We start from the raw sequence: 23,088 nt of genomic DNA, 5'->3' as shown, positions 1-23,088 counted from the left end.
TGTGTCTGCAAACGTCCTCGTTTTCTTCTCCAAAGTTCATTTCCATCATTTGGAAAATGGAGTGAAAGAAAAGAAGTGTATGGTGTGTGCGCATTTGCATGTGTATATGTGGTAGGATGCATCCTCGTGTGTCATCCAGACCTTTCATTCATTCATTCATTTTCTACCGCTTTTCCTCACGAGGGTCGCGGGGGTGCTGGAGCCTATCCCAGCTGTCTTCGGGCAAGAGGTGGGGTACACCCTGGACTGGTGGCCAGCCAATCACGGGGCACGTATAGACAAACAACCATTCACACTCACATTCATACCTAGGGACAATTTGGAGTCACCAATTAACCTAGCATGTTTTTGGAATGTGGGAGGAAACCGGAGTACCCGGAGAAAACCCAAGCATGCACGGGGAAAACATGCAAACTCCACACAGAGATGGCTGTGAGGTCTGCGCGCTAGCCACTCGACCACCGTGCTGCTCTCATCCAGACATACTGGGGAAAAAATTGAGAAGCACTCTGAGAGCACAGACCTCTGCCAAACGCCACAACTTCATTTGTTCTTCCATATCCCATTTCCATCAATACCTGGAGAGTTCATCCAAATCCGTTCGCAACCCAAGTTATTTATTTACGTGTATATACACAAGTTACTTTCACACAAACACACAAAAAATAGTGGCTGCTTCCTGACTACTTCTGTGGTACCACTGAGCAAGCTCTCAGCTCAGGTTTGTCCTTGCATGCCTGCACATGTGTGGTATGCAAGTAAAATACTATATGCAATACCACCCTATCAAACCGGAGTACCCGGAGAAAAGCCACGCATGCACGGGGAGAACATGCAAACTCCACACAGACATGGCAGAGGGTGGAATTGAACTCGGGTCTGCTAGCTGTGAAGTCTGCACGATAACCATGCGGCCACCATGCAGCCCCTGAAATAAAGCATTTGATGATATTATTATTAAAAATGGATTGTGATTCGTTTGATTTAAAATACAGCAACTGGCTGGCGACATGCGCACATTGATTGTGGAAGACGGGAGAGAACTGAAGCAGTGTTACCCCAGTGCAGTGGAGAAGAGGAGAAGGCAAGAGGGACGTTCACTAGTTTCATCCAAACTAGTGAAGGCAGACAACAGCACAGCTGCAGCGGATTCAGAGATAAAGCTGAGAATGATGTTAGCATTAAAGCACTAAACTAAACACCTCAATGTTGCTGCATCTTATTATCAATGTGTTAACATCATTCACTTGATAGCTAATAATCCTAATCCTAGTCATCCCCAGGGATGATTTGAAGGACTTTAGCTCAGGAAATATGAGAATTCTTTCACATTCACACCTGTTAGTAGGTGTTTGTTGGGGGGTGGGAAATAAATATAGCAATGGAACTAGCAGGTGAAGCTGACAGACAACTGAAACAGATTTACCAAAATTTGGGGTAAAATCTGTTCCAGTTATGGAAACAAAAAGGAATGCAAATGTTTTGTGATTGCAGTACAAGGACATGGAGGACATGAAGGACATGGAGGACATGGAGGACATGGAGGACATGGATGCCCCCAAATGACTAAATACACCCCTGGTTTTTGGAAGAGTCGAGTATCACTGATGAAGTAGAAGTCATTTTTGTGGTGAGTTTGAACTGTTACAAAGACGTCACTGGCATGTATTTAAGTTGGAATGTTTTATTATCAATGTAGAAATAGCTTTATGATATTTCTATCATTTTTGTTTCACTTGCTGACGAGGGACTTTAGTTTTCCTTTTGGATGTTGGCTTCCTTGGCAGAACCTTCACTCGAGGGCGGAGACTGTCGGCTTTGGAAGCAGAGCTCCACCCACCGGGGTGGAGGATTTCAGCTTTATTTGACTGAAAGCTGACCTTTTCCTTCCCTCCAATGTCAGGACTGTCGTCGTCTGTACAAAACATGTCATCAGATTTGTGCTGCCATGACTTTTGTCATAAAGACACAACACGGCGTCTAACCTTCCGCATCAGCACCGTTGTTTGGAGATGCAGCGTCTGCAAAGTAAAACAACATGGATCACCAGTCATCACCAGACCATTGATCTTTGCTTCGGTTCCATCACCTCACCGACAACCATCCAAGTCAGACATACCTATGACTGTCACCTGATTGCTTGCATGAGCTGCAGCAAAACAAACATGACAAGTTGTGCATGGCGGATGAATATTCTCATCCATCCAGGTCATTGTATGCTCAGGGCATTCAATCCACCGCAACTGCACTGTTCGATTCATCTCAGAACACTCTCATCCATGTAGTCCATCACTTCATGCTCATAGACTAGGTGGGACAAACACCTGTCAGACCAGCTAGGATGATGGTCATGGACCCATCATTCTCATTTTATTACATGAAGGTGATACAACCCAAGCCACCATCGTTGGCAGGCAGAATCCCCACTCCATTGGATGCTACAATTATGTTTTGACTATTCCACCTATTCTTTGTCTGTGAACTAGACTGGAGCTGTCCTATCTAGTCTGACCAGGCGTGTGTTCCACCTGCTCTTTGAGCATGAACTAGACTGGAGCTGTTCTATCTAGTCCGACAGGTGTGTGTTCCACCTGGTCTTTGAGCATGAAGTGGTGAGGGATGAGATGCCAAACGTCTTCCAAGACAAGTAGAACAGTCAAGGTGTGATGGAGTGCATGATATTTATGATCAAAGTGTTACCTGTGGGAACCTCTTCGGACGTGGAATCTGAGTGGGAAAGAAAAGTTGAACGATGAAAGTACTGAAGGTTTCATATGAGTCAGTTTTTTACTGGTCACGCCTCACCATCGGCACTAATGTCTCCGTGCACAAGGAAAACCAATATGGCCAATGAAAGGAGCACCTTCCTGCAAGCCACAGAAAACCACAGTCAACGCACTAAATGTTTACATCTGAACTTCAATAATGTCAACATGTCCAGTGCTGGAGTCTACCCTCGCTGGAATTGGGTAAGTGAAGCACCGCACTATTCATGTGGCATTTTCTACTTCTCCATAGGCTGGCTTTGACTTTGTGTCCATCATAGCAGACATGAAACAAGTCACCTCCAACCTCCTTGACACCACGAAGTAACACACGCACACACACATACACACACACAACTGTTAAAATGGTGTAGATGTCTGTGGAGAAGACTCCAGCATACCCCTGCAACCCTAGAGAATAATCGGCATAGAAAATGGATGGATAGATGGGTGTCTGTGGAGACAGTTGCATTGTGGGATCACAAGAAAGCATCAGAGGACCTACCTGGCGTCCATGTTCACGTTAGAAAGGTCCACCGCTCTGGTCTGAACTGGAAATGTCTGACTCACAGCACAGAGCTCTACTGTTTATATATCTTCCCAAATGTCACAGTTGGTGAGTGTGTGTGTGTGTGTGTGTGTGTGTGTGAGAGCGAGAGAGTGTCAGGTTCCTATAGCTGCATCTGAGGAATATTTAGGGGCCATCCCCATGGAAGTGTTTTCAGGTTAAAGTATTTGATGGCCTCAAACTCTGATCCACACAGAAACGGCCTGACTGGGTCATTATCCAAAGTAGGAAAATCTGAAAACAGCAGCTTGACGTCACCGACCTACCTTCCCCGCACTGCCATCATGTGACCAGAACATGATATTTGAAGATTTGGATGGACATGACTCACCCAGGCCACATTCAATTGATGTTTTATTGTTTTAGATGACGGACGTCCTGTATATGCGTGGGCTCTTTCTTCTTCTTCTTCTGTGTACAGCTCCACACATAGGTATGCTTGTGGATCACATCCTTTTCACCCAGAGATGCGTTCCCGTCTGAGTGCAACTTTTCACTAATCCCACACATTTTTTCCAAAGTGGCCAGCGCACTTTGCAATTTACGTGAACAGCACAGTCCGGCTCAGCGCACCCACGCTGTCCCTTCCACAACACAAGTGGCAAAGAGGGAGGAGAAAAGGCGAGTGCAACCCATCAAAAGAAAGCTTGTCATTGCCTTTAAATGTGCAAGGCCTGCGCATCAGAGGCCACAAGGCGCGTCCCCACGTGGATCAACAGATGTCATCTGTTCCTGTGTCATGAATTGGCGAACGAAACTTACTTTCCGTTCCTATTCAACCAGGGTCTCTTTTTTTCTCTTTGAATGAGATTCGTGAGATGAGAGAATATGTCCTCAGTATGGGATGCCGTGGCTGTTAGGGGTAGGCTGAGAGATGTGAAGTCTTACTTTCAGCTGCCGTCAGATTGAGTTCCCATCATGCATGACATCTTGACATAATTTTTTTTTTGTCCCATCCAGCCATTGGGGCAGATAGTATTGTTGATCTAAATGCCCTTACATGCTAAACAGATTTGCTCTGTGTCAGGAAAGGTGTTGGCTACAACTTCCCTGTACCATGAATGGAGATGATATCAGTGAAATGAAACAGTCCAACTTACCAGTAGCAATAGTAACAATGAAGACATGAACCGTGATAGTAAACACAATTACAGCCATACAGTTACAGTCATTAAAATCTCACTGCTTGACATCATTTTTATTGTAATAATAGCATACCAATAGCATATAGACATCAGGGATAAGATGGTAGATTGTGTAGAGAAGCACCCATGTGCTGTGAGTGTCCATATGGAGGTACTTCTATGTTTTTCTCCGGGTACTCCGGTTTCCTCCCCCATTCCAAAAACATGCTAGGTTAATTGGCGACTCCACATTGTCCATAGGTATGAATGTGAGTGTGAATGGTTGTTTGTCTATACGTATGTGCCCTGTGATTGGCTGGCCACCAGTCCAGGGTGTACCCCGCCTCTCGCCCGAAGACAGCTGGGATAGGCTCCAGCAACCCCTGGCCCCGTGTGTGCCCTACCCCTACCTCCCCCTCCTACACACAGCCATCCCCCACTTTTCACCTAATCAGCTCAACCTCCTCACTGCTTCACTGTAGGGATGGTATTGGCCTGGTGATGAGCAGTGCCTGGTTTCCTCCAAACATGGCGCCTGGCATTCACACCAAAGAGTTCAATCTTTGTCTCATCAGACCAGAGAATTTTGTTTCTCATGGTCTGAGAGTCATTCAGGTGCTTTTTGGCAAATTCCAGACGGGCTGCCATGTTCCTTTTAATAAGGAGTGGCTTTCGTCTGGCCACTCTACCATACAGGCCTGATTGGTGGATTGCTGCAGAGATGGTTGTCCTTCTGGAAGGCTCTCCTCTCTCCACAGAGGAACGCTGGAGCTCTGACAGAGTGACCATCGGGGCCTTGGTCACCTCCCTGACTAAGGCCCTTCTTCCCCGATCGCTCAGTTTAGAAGGCCGGCCAGCTCTAGGAAGAGTCCTGGTGGTTCCAAACGTCTTCCATTTACGAATAATGGAGGCCACTGTGCTCATTGGGACCTTCAAAGCAGCAGAATTTTTTCTGTATCCTTCCCCAGATTTGTGCCTCAAGACAATCCTGTCTCGCAGGTCTACAGACAGTTCTTTTGACTTCATGCTTGGTGTTTGTGCTCTGACATGCACAGTCAACTGTGGGACCTTATATAGACAGTTATTATATTTCCAAATCATGCCCAATCAACTGAATTTACTGCAGGTGGACTCCAATTAAGCTGTAGAAAGATCTCAAGGATGATCAGTGGAAAAAAGATGCACCTGAGCTCAATTTTGAGCTTCATGGCAAAGGCTGTGAATACTTATGTAAATGTCATTTTTTTGTTTTCTATTTTTAATAAATTCAAAACATGTCAAAAAAAACTTTTTTCACATTGTCATAATGGAGTATTTTGTGTAGAATTTTGAGGTAAGAGATTAATTTAATTCAGTTTGGAATGAGGCTGTAACATGACAAAATGTAGAAAAAGTGAAGCGCTGTGAATACTTTCCGTATGCACTGTAACTCTGGGAAAAACTGTTGATTTTGTTAATACTTGGGTTGTTTATATTGTTTATTTTTCTATATTGTGTATTTTGTACTGCTTAACTGACTCTGTACTCTTGCTGCTGTGCAATACAAATTTCCCCACTGAGGGACGAATAAAGGCATATCTTAATCTTAATCTTAAGCTTAGCTCCAAGCCATGGGGAGGCAAGCACCAGAGCCGAGGAGTCAAGACCAGCGCAAGGCCACCGACGGACCTCACCATCCACCAGGAGGCCGGACCCCCCCCCGCCCCCAGAACCGGCAGCACACCACCCACGTACTGGAGAACCATCCCTCACGAGCCCTAAGGCAAGATTGAGGATGGGCAAAGACAGGGACAGTGACGCAGCAGAGCATAGGACCAGTGGCAGCAGACACCCAAACACCCGGGAGAGCACCGTCCCCCCAGCAGGCCCCACTCCGAGGTGCATGCGCCCCATCCCCACACGCCACCCAGGCCCCCGTCCCCATGAGCGAGATCAGGCCCCACCCCAACACACAGCCCGTTCCTCGCAGCAGCCACCACAGCACAGCAACCCCAAGCCACCACCGTAAACTTCAGGCCACCAGCAGCGTGGACCCCACTGCCCGGAGGCCGCCAAACGCCCCCTCAAAGGCACGTTGGTGCCCGCAGCCCAGGACAGACCGAGGGAGGTAGCGCCAACCGCGTCCCTAGGGCAAGCCCCAGCTGGTTCCAGCGGGATCCCCAGGAAGGCTAGGCAGACCAGACCAAAATATCCTGCAGCCCAGGGCACCCCGAGCGAGCCGCCAAGCCCCAGCAGCCAGCGAGCCAATCGCGGGGGTAGGCAGAAGGCTCTCCGGTCCAGCCCGCTACGCCTGTGTGTGTAATGATGGTATTGTGTAGATTGTGCAATTAAAAATAGGCCTGCCCCCATAGGGCTGACCTATGTGTGTGGTGTATGTGTGTGTATGTATCATATGGAGTAATAAAAAAAAATGGAGGGAAGCTGAGCAACGGTGGGTCCCATGCCTGCCCATATCCCCCCCAGAACTGAGTGTCTAAGGTGCGGTTAAAATTAAAGGGTGACCAAGCCAGAGGAATGCCGAGGACAAAGGGGCTTCTGCAAGGAAACCCCTCACCCTCGGCATAACTAGTTGCAGATCTCCCCCCAAGGTCCTACATGTATGTGAGGTGGTGCAGTGTAGCAGGGAGGATTGGGGCCCCACACACTCCCACCCCGCACTACCGACCAACCGAGCAGAGCAAGCCAGCCGCCCGGAGCGGCGCCCGTGGGCCACAAGACCGGCCACAAGCCCCATCCAGCCCATTGTGGCAACCAGTCCAGCCCGCCAACTGCCCCCGGGGATGGCCTTCGGCCACCCCACGCAGGGGGCCCCACCAGAGATTGTGCCAGCTACGCCACCCCCGGACCACCAGGAGCCGCGCACAAACCACACACCCCGAGGCAGCTCCTACAACTACCAGAACAGCAGGGACCGCGCCCCGGCAACACATCCGTCACCATGGCAGCCCAGGGAGTGACATCACAGAGACCGCAGGAGAACCGGGATCCGCATGGGGCAGAGCACAACCATGCCCCCAGGGCACGTGAGCCAAGAGTACCAGGGCGGGACAGAGACACACACACCACACAGCAGAGCCCACAAGAAAAACGACACCCCAACAGCCGTAAAGAGTGAATGCCCCCCCCCAGCCCCACCCTCCGCCCCAGCGCTGACCCGCCTCGACCACATCTCCCATCCGCCCACCGACCCGCCGAGTAGGACACCCCGGTCAGACCCGCCCCCCCAACCCTTGGTCGAGGCTCCCCTACGACCCAGAGCCCACCACCCCGCCCCCAAGCAGGCCCCCCACCAATCCCGGCCTGCGCAGCGCAGAGCACCTCCCCAACCGCTACCCACCCTGGTACCCACGCACCCACAGCCAACCCCACACCCGCCCGCCCCACATCCACCACAACACAGCCACCCCCCTACGGAAGGGAGAGAAGCAGGTCACCTCCCACCTCAGCACCGCATCTGCCCCACCCAGAGCCCAAGCTGCACAAACGAGACCCCCCCTCTTGTACGTGCTTACCAGGCGCCCCACCCATGAAACAGCCGCAGCCAGAGTGGGACGATAGCACACGGTCCCCATATATCACACATGCCTTCCATACACAAAAATAAAAATAAAGAATAAAAATAATGAATAAAAAATAAAGTTGATAATAATAATAATAATTATGCTACTACTACTACTACTGCTAATAATAATAATAATGATACTACTAATAATAATAATAATGATGATACTAATAATAATAATCATAATAATTATAGTGGTTATGTATGTATAATAATGATACTACTATTGATACTTAATATATAATAATAATTTATATACATTTTCTAATAATAGATCTTTTAGCTATTTTAAATATGATAATAATAAATATATACATACATACACACACACACACATATATACAAATATAGCCATATACATACCTAAGGGAGAAGGCTCTGCAAGGGCAGGGCCAAAGCCTCCTATGCCCACACCCCACGATCCCACACAGTAGCCAAGCCAGAGCACCCAGGGCAAACCCGGCCCACCCCCAGAGCCGAGGGGGGCCGTGGAGGAACCAGCACTACCGGGCGCACACAGCCCCCCCCCCCCAGCATCAGTAGGCGCCCACCACCCACCGGATGCAGCTCCCCGTCTACCCACCACCCCGAGGGACGGCCTGCACCACCCCCGGGACGACCACCACCACCCCACCCACGCCCCATCCCCAGATCCGGACAGCCCCCCACCAACCGCCACCAGAACCTCCAGGGGGTCAGCGTAGCAAGAAGGGACAGAGATACATGGCACCCACCCCCCAGACGCCAGGGCAACCCGGCGACCAAGACCATGCCCCAAGCCAGAGGAACGAGACCGCCAGGGGCAGAGACAGGTACACTCAGCCCTTCGAGAATTAGATTAAGAGATTGATTATTGGAGCCCATATAGATTGAAATTCTGACAGTTGTTCTTTGGATTCAGTAGACATTCTCTCAATTGCTATATGATCTAACAGAAGATTTTTGTAAAGGGCTATGTTCAGTTCTTTTTTGGATTTCCAATTGATGAGAATGGTTTTCTTGGCGATGCTTAACGCTGTGATGAGGAGTTGTGTGTGATTTGTTTCTACGTTGATTGTAGAAAGATTGCCCAACAAGCATAGTACAGGTGAGGAAGGAATAGAGGTCTGCTTGCCAAACTGCTTGCCAGAAATGACTAATGGGGGCACAAGCCCACATGGAGTGTAAATAATCATCTACTATATGATCTGGGCAGTCTACACAAATGTTAGAGTCAGTTAGACCCATTTTAAACATTCTCTGTCCTGTGTAGTGTACTCTATGAAGGGTTTTGAACTGAACCAACTGTAGGTTGGGATTTTTTATTAGATGGGACGAATTAAGGCATATTTGCTTCCAGAACTCAGGGTCACAGCTTGTAGATAAATCTAGATTCCATTTGGAGACTGGAACCCCAACGGTGTTGTCACACTTTGACAATAGAATGTACAGCTTGGATAATGTTTGGGAACGGATAGAATTGGTCAATGGTGGGATAGCTTTCCCAAGATATGTTACGGAAACAAGCTCTAATTATGGATTTAATTTGTGAATATTCAAGAAATGTATTCTGGCTAAACCCATACTGTGTAATAAGGTAATTGAATGACACAAACTTTTTTCCCCTTATGATATTTTCCATGCAACTTATTCCTTTTTCATGCCATGTTGTAAAATCCAAGGTTTTTTAAAGCAGGTTATTCCAGATCGGAGTGTACTGGCAAGGAGTGAGCGAGGACCTAGTTATTTTTAAAAATTCCCACCAAGCTGTCAGAGTGGTTTTAATATTTATACTTTTAAAACAATAGTTTTTCCTAAGGATTTGACTTATGAAAAGTAAGTTAAAGATGGGGATTTCTTGGCTAAATGATGTCTAGCCATAACTGATCCAAGGGGTTACGTTTTATCCATTTTAAGATATACTGTAGCCTATTTGCCAGGAAGTCATTGGAGAAATTTGGCAGTTCTAAGCCCCCACATTCTTTAGATTTTTGTAATGTTTTTAGGCTTATTCGTGCTGGCTTATTTTTCCAAAGAAATGTATTTATCCATGAATCTAATGACTTAAACCAAGTTATAGATGGTTTGGTTGGGATCATAGAGAACAGATAATTGATCCTTGGTAATATCATCATTTTCACAGTGGACATAAGAGAGATCGGCAAAGTTCTCCAATGTTCAAGATCATCCTCAATCGATTTCAACAGTGGAGTATAATTCAAGCTGATCAGGTCTGACAGATTGGGGGAAATGTTGATGCCCAAATACCTGATATTCCCTGAGCGCAGTGGTATAGAAGGGGTGCTCTGGAAAACGAAAATGCATGACATCTTTGATCTGTAGTCTCGGATGGGATGGGACAATGAATACAAAAATGTACATGCTAACACTTACATTAAATAGTGTTTGCTGTCATTGTTTATTGCATTGAAATGTGCCCGACACTTGTTAGAAACCAGTATCCGTTACAGATAATGCATTTTTGCCTGATATGAGTATGAAATCAGTACATTTGGTTATTATCTGTATTGGTGTTTAAAGAAAATGCTCATCATGTATTCACTCTTCACTCTCTGTGATTAGCCAAGTCACACACAGTGACCGCCTCTCCGTAGACGGCGGCAGCTGAGTTGTCCCTCATTCACGTACACAGTGCAATTGGCAAGTTAGAAATGGCTGGTGTTGCGTTGGTCACTCTGCCTCCACTTCATTAGGTTTTCTTCAGCTGGCCTCTATTTGGGTTTGTTACTTGGTAAACTTCTCTCCTAACTCCTTGTATGCAGGCTTGTGTTACGTCAGTCACTTATGCATCCAAGGTAGCAATATAGCAATATTTTCCTTGTGTACTTTTGTCTTATCCATGAAGTCATCCTAAAACAGGTGGACCACTTACAATATAAGACTTGTGTTTATTTTCAGTTGGCAGTTCACAGACAATGGTAACATTAACCGTTTGACTGCCACATTGTCTGGCCATAACATTAGGTACACCTGCACAGTAGCTACAACAAACACTGCCGGCATGGCCACCTTGTAATCTTAAACTCGTTTCATTAGCATTTCACAAGAGATATGAATACGGCTCATCACCCCCCGTGACCAGTCGACGGTGTTCCCCTGATGTATGGAAATCTTAGTCAAATGACTTTCACACATGCACAGTACACATGTAGTGGAATAATAATAAATATAGAAAGTCAATTTCACGCTTAAAATAATGTACAGTTGTAAGCCCCACATATTTCTGGTTAAACCACGGCCACTCTCGGTTCATTCCCCGGTCACTCCATGTAAAGATATGAATACAGATCATTTAGATGGGTGAACAGATACAGAGAGTGGTGTACTCGCTCGTCTAACATCTAACATCATTGTACCTGTAGTGGAGACCCTTGGACAAAGAAAAGAACAACACGCATAGAACAGCAATTTGTTCAGCAAAAAAACATGGTGCTGCTGTCAAATGTGACTCATGTCACATCCAGAAAAGCAGTGCAAACGTAGCGCAAGCTACTCTATGTGCAAACAATGCGGGCACTGTGAAGCAAAGCATGTGCCATGAATGGCTGGACTTTTCCACTACCTCTTGGAACGTGTGGGGGGGTTCTCCAGCAGGTCCATTGCAAATAATGGAATGGATGAAGCTCATGGTAACGTATACTGTTGGGTCGACTGCTTCACATGCAAGATGTGGTGGTGACAATGCATGCCCATGCGGGAACAATACACGTACTATTGTCACTGACTAAATGTAGACACCTCTTGACAAGGTGTGAGTAAGGTAAGGTGTGCAGGAATGTGGTCATTTCATGCCGACACAGTGTGGCAGTGTTTTCTTTCCATGACACCATGACATGAACATACTTTTTCTTGAAGTGGTAAAAATGGGGGGTCTTGCACCTCTGCATGCATTCTGTCACAAATGTGCAAGTATCGCAGGATTTAATCTTGGTTGCAGCCTCCAAGATGGCGGTGTAAACAAACACCACCCATTTTGAACACCAACCAAACAGGCAAATGCAAACGAAGGCAAAACCAGGGGAGCTGCTAACCGAGGTACCACTGTACTCGTAACTACTCTTTGCATATATTATTAACTAAATGTCAAATTTTTTATAATGGCACAAGTCAAAACCCTCGCATGGAGTAGCTCTTGTACCATTAGTTCCTGTGCTGAAAACATCCTCCTAGCACAGTAATGTCAGTGGTAGATGTACCTCAACCATCTCTATTCTGTCCTGTACAGTATACGTATCTGATGATAGTCTGCTTATATCGATACAAAATCAGCTTAAATCAATCTTTGCTTAAGGATTTCAATACCAAAAAAGAACACGGCGAGCGGCTGCTTCCAGTCAACTTTATTTTTCACACTTCCACCACGAGAGCACAGCACACACACCGATTCCCGCACTTCCTGGTTCACAGGTCATGCTCAACCCGCCCCACATAGCTGGCCAAACACATGCCTGCAACAGAAGAACCAACTGCATTTGTGGTTTCTCTCGTGTGTATAGAATCTATACACACGAGAGAAACCACGAACGCCAGCATGTACATATGAAAAACAGTGATTATTGCAAGCGATAAAAAGATATCTGAATACAACACAATTAAATACATGTATTTGTACGCTTGTGTCTTCGTTGGAATAGGTGTGTATGCTATGTCAGTTGGTTCTTCTGTTGCAGGGATGTGTTTGGCCAGCTATGTGGGGCGGGTTGAGCATGACCTGTGAACCAGGAAGTGCGGGAATCGGTGTGTGTGCTGTGCTCTGGTGGTGGAAGTGTGAAAAATAAAGTTGACTGGAAGCAGCCGCTCGCCGTGTTCTTTTTTGGTATTGAAATCCTTAAGCAAAGATTGATTTAAGCTGATTTTGTATCGATATAAGCAGACCAAATTGGCTGGCGGGAGATGAAAAGGGCATCGTAGTAACCGGATTATCATAATAACAGGGTATCGTACTAACGGAACTAATTATATCATAAAAGACTAGAAATTTGCCAGGAAATGAAAATAGTATCGTAATAAGCAGTACTTCGATATAACCGATATCGATATAACGAGACTTTACTGTACAAACTCCACACAGAGATGCCCAGGTGGAGATTCCAACCCAGGTCTTCCCATCTCCTGACTTTGTGGCCTACATGCTCGGATGCAATTATCTATTGATATCATGGGAAACTTTGTAGACTGGCTGCACGGCAATCGAGTGGTTAGCGTGCATACCTCACAGGTAGGAGACCTGAGTTAATTCCCCGTGCATGTGTGGGTTTTCTTCGGGTACTCTGGTTTCCTCCCACATTCCAAAAACATGCTTGGTTAATTGGCGACTCCAAATTGTCCATAGGTATGAATGTGGGTGGGAATGGTTGTTTGTCTATATGTGCCCTGTGATTGGCTGGCCACCAGTCCAGGGTGGACCCTGCCTCTTGTCCGAAGACAGCTGGGATAGGCTCCAGCACCCCTGTGTAGAAAATGAATGAACTTTAATATGTATATTCTCCCCGTGCATGCGTGGGTTTTCTCCGGGTACTCCGGTTTCTTCCCACATTCCAAAAACATGCTAGGTTAATTGGCGACTCCAAATTGTCCATAGGTATAAATGTGGGTGGGAATGGTTGTTTGTCTATATGTGCCCTGTGATTGGCTAGCCACCAGTCCAGGGTGTACCCCGCCTCTTGCCCGAAGACAGCTGGGATAGGCTCCAGCACCCACCGTGAGGATAAGCGGTAGAAAATGAATGAATGAATTAACTTTGTAGACTTGAGAAAGAAAACGTGCACACAACAAAAATTCTGCTTGTGTTTTTTGCTGACCTCTTCATGGCTTTTGTGGAAGCCCCCTTGCGCACAGAAGGTCACTCCATTGGAACAGCTTGAATGACATCAGGATACTTGATGCTTGTCCAGAAGAGCAATCAGAGCACAGCTACCTGAATGCGAGCAGGGTACAACATGAGAGATGTGTGAGTAAGCATTCAGTCATCGCCCTTATCCAAAATGTTTTTTGGGTGTCCTGTATGAAGCATAGCTGCACAGTGGCCAATAAACGATAACCCATCTATATCTCTTCATTCCCTTTCCTTTCATTTTTTTGCCCACATTTTGAGGCTCTGCTGGGATGAGTTGAAAGGTCTTGTGGGGAGTGGGGGTGGTCTTGTATTTCAGTCAAAGGCTCTTCTGTCTGAGAAGGTCTTTCAGTGTAAAGCGAGTCTGAAGCAATGTCCAGCCAATTGTGAACCCGTGAAACAGTGTAAGGTCAAACGGTTGTAATTTATCCTACGACTCCACCTGAGAATGAACTGAAGTGAAATACATGCCACTCGTTTACTCGCTTATCGGAGTGTCATGAGATCATCCAGAGATTTTAACGTTAATTTTAGCAAAACTACATTGAAACATATGGCTGGCCAAACAAACTGACAAAATAATGCAAGTGTGTCTTGAAATTATTAGAATTTGATGCTAAACAACATTATTATCTACATTCTGAGACACCAAAGGGACCATCCATGTTCTAAACCACTTGTCCTCCAAATAAACTATGATAAACTATGAAAACTAATAACGAATTATGATAATATACATTATATATAGTATTATATATAGTATTATTGTGTATATTATATAACACCTAGAAAATTCAATCGGAAATTTTGATAGTCATGTGAAGGATATCTCGACCTCCCTTACTTCGAGGCGATCTCCTTGTGGGTGTCGAGTGGAGGATGAATGGGGTGAAATGAGACAACCAATAAGTAGAATGAACCAAAGTTTAATCCTGACAAACAAATCTAATACAGACGTCCGGGCTTGTTGCAGTCCCTGAAGCCTACAGTAAAAAGCACCCTTCTCTCCTTGCCCGGCTTTTTATACATTTTAGATTGTGCTGTTGCGGCGGTTGCCGTCCAATCACCTGCGGCTGCTCCCCGGAACTTCGGCAACTCCTGGCAAACCAGATTTGGGCCCCTCCTTAGTGTGTGCTGCAGAAGATGGATGTTATTTTGTATCTTCTGGGGGGCGCCTCTGTATCTGGAACTTTCAGTGGTTTCCCGCTTATCAGAGAGTACTTTTCCACTGTGTTGAGTTTTGCTTTTATATGTCATGGATTTATCAGTAAACTTGTGTCTCTCTCTCTGTGTGTGTCTGCTGTGCCACACCGCCGAGTGGTCTACACCAATGCCACGTGGAAATTAGAAGAAACATGCTAATTGTTAACATTGCTAGCACATAGCAAGATGGCACTAGATAGCAAAAGTGCTTGGGCTGTCGTACAAAATCCATGCATCCTGACATGTAAGCCTTTCAAGGGGAGTAAAAAAGCAGTTTGGATGGTAGCACCTAGCAAGAAAGCACCAAGTACCGACAGGGCCAAGGCTGTTCTATAACTCCACATCATGCCATGTGTGCATTTGCCTTTAGACATGAGTAAAATAGCCAAAATGCTAACAGTTAAAATACTAGCAAGATAGCACCAGAGTACAAAAAGTGCAGTCACTGTGCTTAATTTGAAAGATAGAAAATGTACTAGATACATGAGATGAATGGTATCAGCTGAGGAAAAACTGATTAGCCACAGAGAGTTGAGAAGTGTGTTAAGATAGTACTCTGTAAGTACTCTGTACCCAAAGTGCCATACACTGTAAAACCTGACAAGTTAGTTGAACTCAAATGGTTTGAGGAAACCGATTGCCTTAAATCATTTAAGTTTATTAACTTAAACATTATAAGTGGAACATTGTTTTTCAGTTAAGTCAAAGCAACCCTTATTGTTTAAGCTACAAAGACTCAATTTAAAGTTAGAATTACTTAAGCTAAATAAATAATTCAGATAGTATTGTTTGAGTACTAGAAACTCAAACATGTCTCGTTAACTCAAATTTAAAGGCACAAGTTTAGCTCACTTTGTTCAACCTATTAAGTGTACTCACCTCATTCTAGTGGTATAAACTTAATGTTTTGCAGTAGTGATTACTCACTTCATTTAAGGAAACCGATTGCCTTAAACTGTTTAAGTTATATGAACACAAATGAGACAATTATTTAAAACAAATTTGCCATTTATTTAAAAACAATACAAGCATTATTTATTTAACTTTGTTCAATAGACTGTTTAAGTCTACAAGACTTTAAGAATTAAGGGAGGCAGCAACACACTTAAAATGCGAAATCAAGCAGAAAAAAACTGCTTGATTTCTCACCCTCAAAAGTAAGCTGATCCACACAAAACTACCAAACTGAGTAATTCTATATTACTAAAGACATTTCCAGAAATGTCAATGCTTTTCTATGTTACCTTGTGTAGACTTCTCAACTGAAATTACAAGACCATATTTTCGAGAATACAAACTTGAAACTCAAACATACAACTTAGATTGTTGTCACAATGAGACTGACTGACGGAAGTTTGAAAATGTAGAAATGTACTGAAATATCTCAAAAATCCCATTCAGCTTCTTAGGGTAGTTCAATGGGGAGCATAAATCAATCCAAACAAATTTGCAACTGCATCAGGCCAAGATCTGTGAGACATTACAACCTGACCCTCGAGGACGATGGACACGGTGTGTTTCAAAAGGTATTCCAGTTGGCACCTCATCCTCACTGACCACAGTCAGCAGAGCCACTGCTTCACCGTGGGGTGCCTCTTCATCCTGCAAAGTAGAAAATGTTCACCCATCATATTAATTCAAGCATTGACAGGAAATATTCAGTACATACTCCTGCTGATTTTTAAAACGGTTTAAATGTTGTGCTTGCAGACTGCAAGTTAAGAATTGGTTATCTTATATCAAATACAAATAATTTAATCAAAATAAAAATGACTTTATCCTCGAGGAAATTGCAACGTAGTAAGGCTTTCTTTTTTCCTTTCAAAAAAGTGACACAAAGAAACGTTTGCGGTATTCACAGACTTTAAAGGGGTAGTTTGGATTTTTTAACATGAGGTTGTATGACATCCCCGTCAGCAGTGTAGTTCATTACCCGTGACTTACCCCCCACTTTGTCCTGTGGGCGGTGTTCTGGTCGGATTTTGGTGAGGAGGAACATAGTTCACAGTGTAAAGAGTTTGGATTCTCATAACAATATGCGTTCAAAGGAGTATCACATTTGCATCACAAAGATGGCTCCTCAAAGAAAATCAAAACTCACAAATTGCTCTGCATTATATATGTATCCCTTCACATGGTCACCTGTCCATTGTTGAGTATGGTTCCACACTGGATGAAGACGCAACGACTCAACATGGACAGGCAAATACTCGTAGTGATACAAATGGAGAGAAAATAACACAGAGACTGAGAGGTCTGACGTTTCTGTGAGCAACGGTATTACTCTTTTGAAACCATATTGCTTTGAAAAGCCAAACTCTTTACTAAAGTTGCCCCACCAACTAACCGGAACTACAGTCTGCCTCACTGAAATCTGACCAGAACTCTGCTCAAGGGACCAAGTGGGGGGTAGGTCACTGTCGATGCACTACACTGCTGATGATGTCATACAACTTCATGTAATAACAAAAATCCCAACTATCTCTTGAAACTTACATCTGCTTCAAGACAGGATTTTATTTCTTACAATATGTGATTAACAATGACACGTGATCAACTTTGATTCAAGAAATCCCAAATTTATATGAGAAAAATACCTGTCAAGTTTTGAAGACACCAGAAGAATCCTCCTTTAGGTACAGCGGGAGGCCGGCCAGGGCTGCTGTCCTTGCTGCAGTAATGTTGTTCTTGTCCTAAAGTACACAAAAAGGACAACATGTGAACATGTGAAGTTAGACTGAATGCAATAATCAGATTTTATCATTGATTTATTGTATGGGAGTAGTTGTACCTGGTCGCCATATAACCTTTCACCGAAACTTTAAAAGCTGAGATGTGTGCTTGTCGAGTGCAGCAAAGAAGGAGTAGCGAAGACTTCGATTGGTGATGTGATGGAATTCAAAGTAATGTATTACAAAAAGAGACAGGCTTTTTTTTTTTTTACAGAGTACCCATTACACAATGAAAAAGTCCTGCATCTCAATTTTAAACTTATGATAGACTTATGTAGACAAAATAGACAGTTATTTTTACATTACATGTGCTCTTATATTTTTACCCACCTGGGTCTGCTGCATATGTCGATGAATGAGAACCATATCTTTCTCCATCTTCTTAAACTGCTCCACCATCTCGAGTCTCTGTGTCTCCAGTGTGTCCTTAGTTGTCATTGAGGGTAATTTAGAAGAAAGTTGAAAACACAAGTCATAGGTCAAGTTCAACATGTATTTAACGTCATATATTAGGGCATTTACGCTCTCAGGACGGGATGGCAAAATAAGCCTCTCTGCATTTACATAATCAAGAATGACCCTGAGTTTCAAACTCTCATTTGTTTCCATTAGCACTGTTTTAAAAAAAATCTGCAATACAAAAAGGGAAAAAACAAAATTAGCATAGTTTTCTTCAAAAACAAATTAAAAAAAACATTCCAGAGGCAAGCACATTGTCTAATAGCTTTGTTACAAATTTTGAGAGGTCAAAATTGGAAAATGAAATTACCCTTTAAGTGTATTGTCTGGAATATCCAAGACAGTTCTTAGAAATGTGTGTCCTTCAGGTCAGAAGACAGGACAGCTGCTGGATGAAATGTTGCTCTTTTACTTCAACTCTGAAATGAAATGTTTAGTGATGAGAATGAGTTGGCCTTAAACTTTGTAGGCAAACAAAGGTATCTGGACAGTTATCTGGCACACAGACTTCACTGTATGGCCCTTGCTTTCATCATCTGTTAGCTTATAAGATCGTAGATGCTCAATGTACCATGTCTTATAGCTTTTCAGCAAAAACAACATCTCACTTCCAATAAGTTCCTGAATGCATGCCCTCAATGTTTGCTTGTTTTGAACAGTACACTGGTTGCTAGCAATTACAGCTGTTACACAGGTTAAGGAAAGAAAATCCGAAAATATACTCTTGTGAAAACCCCGGTTTAATTAAGCTGAGTTCGGTACGACGAACGTTAACTAGAGCCACTAAGCTAGTCCTCAACTTCACGTTTTAAGCTGCCGAAAAATATAGTTCTGTGGAAAGCGTCGGTTTAAGCGACTAACTTTAGCTGCGGCGAAAGTTTGCTATCGATAGCGACCAACAACTTCACTCTTTAAACTGCCGGAAAAATATAATTCTTTGGAAAGCCTAATTTTAATAAACTAACATTAGCTATGACGAACGTTTGCTAGCGATACCAGTGAACAACTTCAATTATCAGGCAACATTTTTATTTGGCAATGTGACACGGTTTGGAGTTTTCTGTTCTGAGATATGTTAATAGGCTAACTTACCCTAAAAAGCGAACGTAAGCAAAGGGTGAAAGACAAAGCGGGGGGGGGGGCATAAAAATGTTCTTACCATAGACAAGACATGAAGGTCCATTCGCCGCTGGCCTCAGCAAAAGTGAAGAGGTCGTTTCAGATCGCCTTCTGATTTCTTGATAAAACTGAAATAATTCAGCTGTGCTCCCCGTGTGGGTACCGTGCTGCTGAAGATGTGAGGTTGAACAGGTGCAAACAGGTTCCAGCAGGTTTCACAAAACTTGCTCAAAAATTAAAATAAAATCAGAGAAGATGAGTTTATCTAACTAAATAGGTTTGTTAACATCTACTTGAAACCTTCTGTAACTTTAAATGAACTAAAAATGAAAGAGTTATTAAAACAATTGTTATCGTTTAAGTATATTCAATTCATTTTAAGTAAGTGAGTGTAATTTTTTTCAAGAATCAAGTCTAATTAACTTAAGTGGTTTAAAAAGATGTGCTATTAGGTTTTACAGTGTAGCTGTTCTATAACATCCCTGCATCATTCCATGTGTTTATTTCCATTTAGACATGAGTAAATTAGTTACATGCTAGCATGTATGGGGGCATTATTGTAGCAATATTATATGCGTGTCTGTATATCAATCTGTGTGTCTGCAATCGGATCTGTAAATGTGTAAATGCATGTGTAAATGAATCTGTACATGCGTGATGAGATTTGTGTGTCTGTATAACAATCTGCAAATGTGTAAAACAACTTGTGTGTGTGTGTGTGTGTGTAATTAGATTTGCAATGTGTAAAAAAAATCCTGAAAAGTCAAGTACGAAAGTATTTTTGTTACAAGACCCGGAATTACAGACAGATCACTGGTTACAAGTCAAGCGGATTCTCGATTGGCTCTCTTTACACACATGATTTTTGCTACACTTCTGCTTTGTCTGCGGAACACCGGCGTTTATGTGCCCTGGGCTCAGGCTCACAGGCTCCCTCAATCCGACTGCGTTCTGCTTTGCTCACTCTTGACCTTGGGAGTAATACACTCTACATACCACCAGTCGGCGGTATTTTAAGGATACGTGACATTGCAGGGCATGGTGAGGGTTGTACCTGCAACGTTGCCAGCGATGGAATCTCGGCTGCTTGCTGTGAGTATATTTGTTTTTGTTTTCTGCAGTTGTATCAGTAATGTTGTTGACCTTTCTAAAAATAAAAAACATTATCGAGATATGTGAACAAGTTGCGTTTGCTGGGCAAACCCGTTCATCAGGTTGCACTAGCTAGCTGACCATAAGCCTGTTTAGTATTGTAAGGCCACCACCATAACACTGCTCCAATCAGAATCTGAATGCTTTTTATTGTCATTTTACATATAGTAGAATGAAGTTGCAACATTGTGCTGCAACTCCAATCCACAAGTTCCATCTAACTGTTGTGCTTTCCCTCAGGTAACCAGCCTTTTTTGGTCTTGTAGGTAAGGATTTTCTACATGATGTTCTTCATCAGGTGTGTGTGTTTTTTTTCCATGATCTCTTTGTTTTACATTTCCACTAATCAATCATTTCCAGGTTAGTATTTTTTTTCTAATAATTTTTTCGTTTGTAATTAGGTGAATATGTTTCACTTTCCCTGGCCAAATTGAAATGGCAGCCCTGTAGCTTGGCTTATATTTACAGTGCATCCGGAAAGTATTCACAGCGCTTCACTTTTTCTACATTTTGTCATGTTACAGCCTCATTCCAAATTGTATTAAATTAATCTCTTACCTCAAAATTCTACACAAAATACTCCATTATGACAATGTGAAAACGTTTTTTTTTTTTACTTTTTTTGAATTTATTAAAAATAGAAAACAAAAAAATCACATTTACATAAGTATTCACAGCCTTTGCCATGACGCTCAAAATTGAGCTCAGGTGCATCTTTTTTCCTCTGATTATCCTTGAGATCTTTCTACAGCTTAATTGGAGTCCACCTGCAGTAAATTCAGTTGATTGGACATGATTTGGAAATATAATAACTGTCTATATAAGGTCCCACAGTTGACTGTGCATGTCAGAGCACAAACACCAAGCATGAAGTCAAAAGAACTGTCTGTAGACCTGCGAGACAGGATTGTCTGGTCTGAGTGGCCAGACGAAAGCCATCAGACCAGAGAATTTTGTTTCTCATGGTCTGAGAGTCATTCAGGTGCTTTTTGGCAAATTCCAGACGGGCTGCCATGTTCCTTTTACTAAGGAGTGGCTTTCGTCTGGCCACTCTACCATACAGGCCTGATTGGTGGATTGCTGCAGAGATGGTTGTCCTTCTGGAAGGCTCTCCTCTCTCCACAGAGGAACGCTGGAGCTCTGACAGAGTGACCATCGGGGCCTTGGTCACCTCCCTGACTAAGGCCCTTCTTCCCCGATCGCTCAGTTTAGAAGGCCGGCCAGCTCTAGGAAGAGTCCTGGTGGTTCCAAACGTCTTCCATTTACGAATAATGGAGGCCACTGTGCTCATTGGGACCTTCAAAGCAGCAGAAACTTTTCTGTATCCTTCCCCAGATTTGTGCCTCAAGACAATCCTGTCTCGCAGGTCTACAGACAGTTCTTTTGACTTCATGCTTGGTGTTTGTGCTCTGACATGCACAGTCAACTGTGGGTGTCACGGCTGTGCATGTCTTTGTTGCGGTGCGACCCCAGGATGCAGAGAGCAGGACCAAATAGCAGGTAAATAATATTTTTTTTTGCTATAATAGCAGCGGTAGAAAAGGCAACTTAGGCAGCAGTAGGACAACTGATAATAATCCCACGAAGGGGAGATGCACACACCTGAACTAAATACCAACACAAATTAGAGACAGGTGTGAATGATTACGGCCACCAAGGACGACCGGACAAAACAGGAAGTTAACTACAAAATAAGAGTTTACAACGGAAACCAAAACCTAGACCGGGAACATAAACAAACTGTCACGCCGGAACTCACGCAGGGCGTGACAGTACACCCCCCTCAAGGACGGATCCTAGACGTCCAAAACAAATAGCAGTCAAAGAGGGATGGGTGGTGGGGTAACCGGAGGTGGGTCGCCGACGGGACCCTTCAGGGGGCCGGCCGGGGCGGCAGGCCCGGCGGAGCCAGCAAGACCCCTCCAAGTGATGGAGGGAATGGTTGGGTTGGTAAACGCCTTCCGGGGGGCGCCCTCGACCAAGCGTGAGGTAGGCTTCCTCAGGGGGGCGCCCTGGGTGCAAAACCAGGTCTCCGGCCGAAAGTCTAGAGGCCGTCCGGCCCCGACGCGGAGACGGCAAAGAAGCAGGCGTCCGGTCCCGACGCGAAGATGCAGGCGTCCGGTCCCGACGCGAAGATGCAGGCGTCCGGTCCCGACGCGAAGATGCAGGCGTCCGGTCCCGACGCGAAGATGCAGGCGTCCGGTCCCGACGCGAAGATGCAGGCGTCCGGTCCCGACGCGAAGATGCAGGCGTCCGATCCCGACGCGAAGATGCAGGCGTCCGATCCCGACGCGAAGATGCAGGCGTCCGATCCCGACGCGAAGATGCAGGCGTCCGATCCCGACGCGAAGAAGCAGGCGTCCGATCCCGACGCGAAGAAGCAGGCGTCCGATCCCGACGCGAAGAAGCAGGCGTCCGATCCCGACGCGAAGAAGCAGGCGTCCGATCCCGACGCGAAGAAGCAGGCGTCCGATCCCGACGCGAAGAAGCAGGCGTCCGATCCCGACGCGAAGAAGCAGGCGTCCGATCCCGACGCGACGACGGCGAAGCAGCAGACGTCCGACCCTGACG

At 44.7% G+C, this 23,088-nt stretch overlaps 1 protein-coding gene and 1 long non-coding RNA gene across 7 annotated transcripts; both read right to left on the bottom strand.

The window, feature by feature from the left end:
* Window positions 1-1,668: 1,668 nt before the first annotated feature.
* On the bottom strand, window positions 1,669-13,932 carry LOC144899544 (uncharacterized). 6 transcript variants are annotated; one of them, XM_078792184.1, is made up of 6 exons: window positions 13,821-13,932; window positions 2,806-2,867; window positions 2,701-2,727; window positions 2,120-2,149; window positions 1,986-2,021; window positions 1,669-1,915 (listed from the first exon to the last, which is right to left on the bottom strand). In XM_078792184.1, exons 1-6 carry the CDS (start codon window positions 13,826-13,828, stop codon window positions 1,722-1,724), a joined length of 357 nt encoding a protein of 118 aa, XP_078648310.1. In that variant the 5' UTR covers window positions 13,829-13,932; the 3' UTR covers window positions 1,669-1,721. The 6 variants fall into 6 exon arrangements, with proteins under 6 accessions (XP_078648310.1, XP_078648309.1, XP_078648308.1 ...); XM_078792183.1 differs by lacking the exon at window positions 13,821-13,932 and adding an exon at window positions 3,665-3,743; XM_078792182.1 differs by lacking the exon at window positions 13,821-13,932 and adding an exon at window positions 3,271-3,577.
* A 1,739-nt stretch (window positions 13,933-15,671) lies between these two features.
* LOC131128349 (uncharacterized) lies at window positions 15,672-18,487 on the bottom strand. Its single transcript, XR_013627611.1, has 3 exons — window positions 18,118-18,487; window positions 17,653-17,748; window positions 15,672-16,657 (listed from the first exon to the last, which is right to left on the bottom strand). It is a non-coding gene; the product is annotated as an uncharacterized LOC131128349 (long non-coding RNA).
* Between the last annotated feature and the right edge of the window lie 4,601 nt (window positions 18,488-23,088).

Source organism: Doryrhamphus excisus, linkage group LG7 (assembly GCF_037039965.1).
Source record: "Doryrhamphus excisus strain RoL-2023G ecotype Guam linkage group LG7, RoL_Dexc_Guam_v1.1, whole genome shotgun sequence".
Taxonomy (NCBI): domain Eukaryota; kingdom Metazoa; phylum Chordata; class Actinopteri; order Syngnathiformes; family Syngnathidae; genus Doryrhamphus; species Doryrhamphus excisus.
Note: the sequence above shows the minus strand (reverse complement) of the source record. Positions and strands in the feature narration are given on the sequence as shown.

What these genes read in the sequence shown, in the direction of transcription:
- LOC144899544 (XM_078792183.1), bottom strand. An exon ending in GTCCGAAGAGGTTCCCACAG is followed by an intron (nt 2,150 to 2,700) that starts GTAACACTTTGA and finishes GTTTTGCTGCAG; the next exon opens with CTCATGCAAGCAATCAGGTG. An exon ending in CAACGGTGCTGATGCGGAAG is followed by an intron (nt 1,916 to 1,985) that starts GTTAGACGCCGT and finishes TGTTTTGTACAG; the next exon opens with ACGACGACAGTCCTGACATT.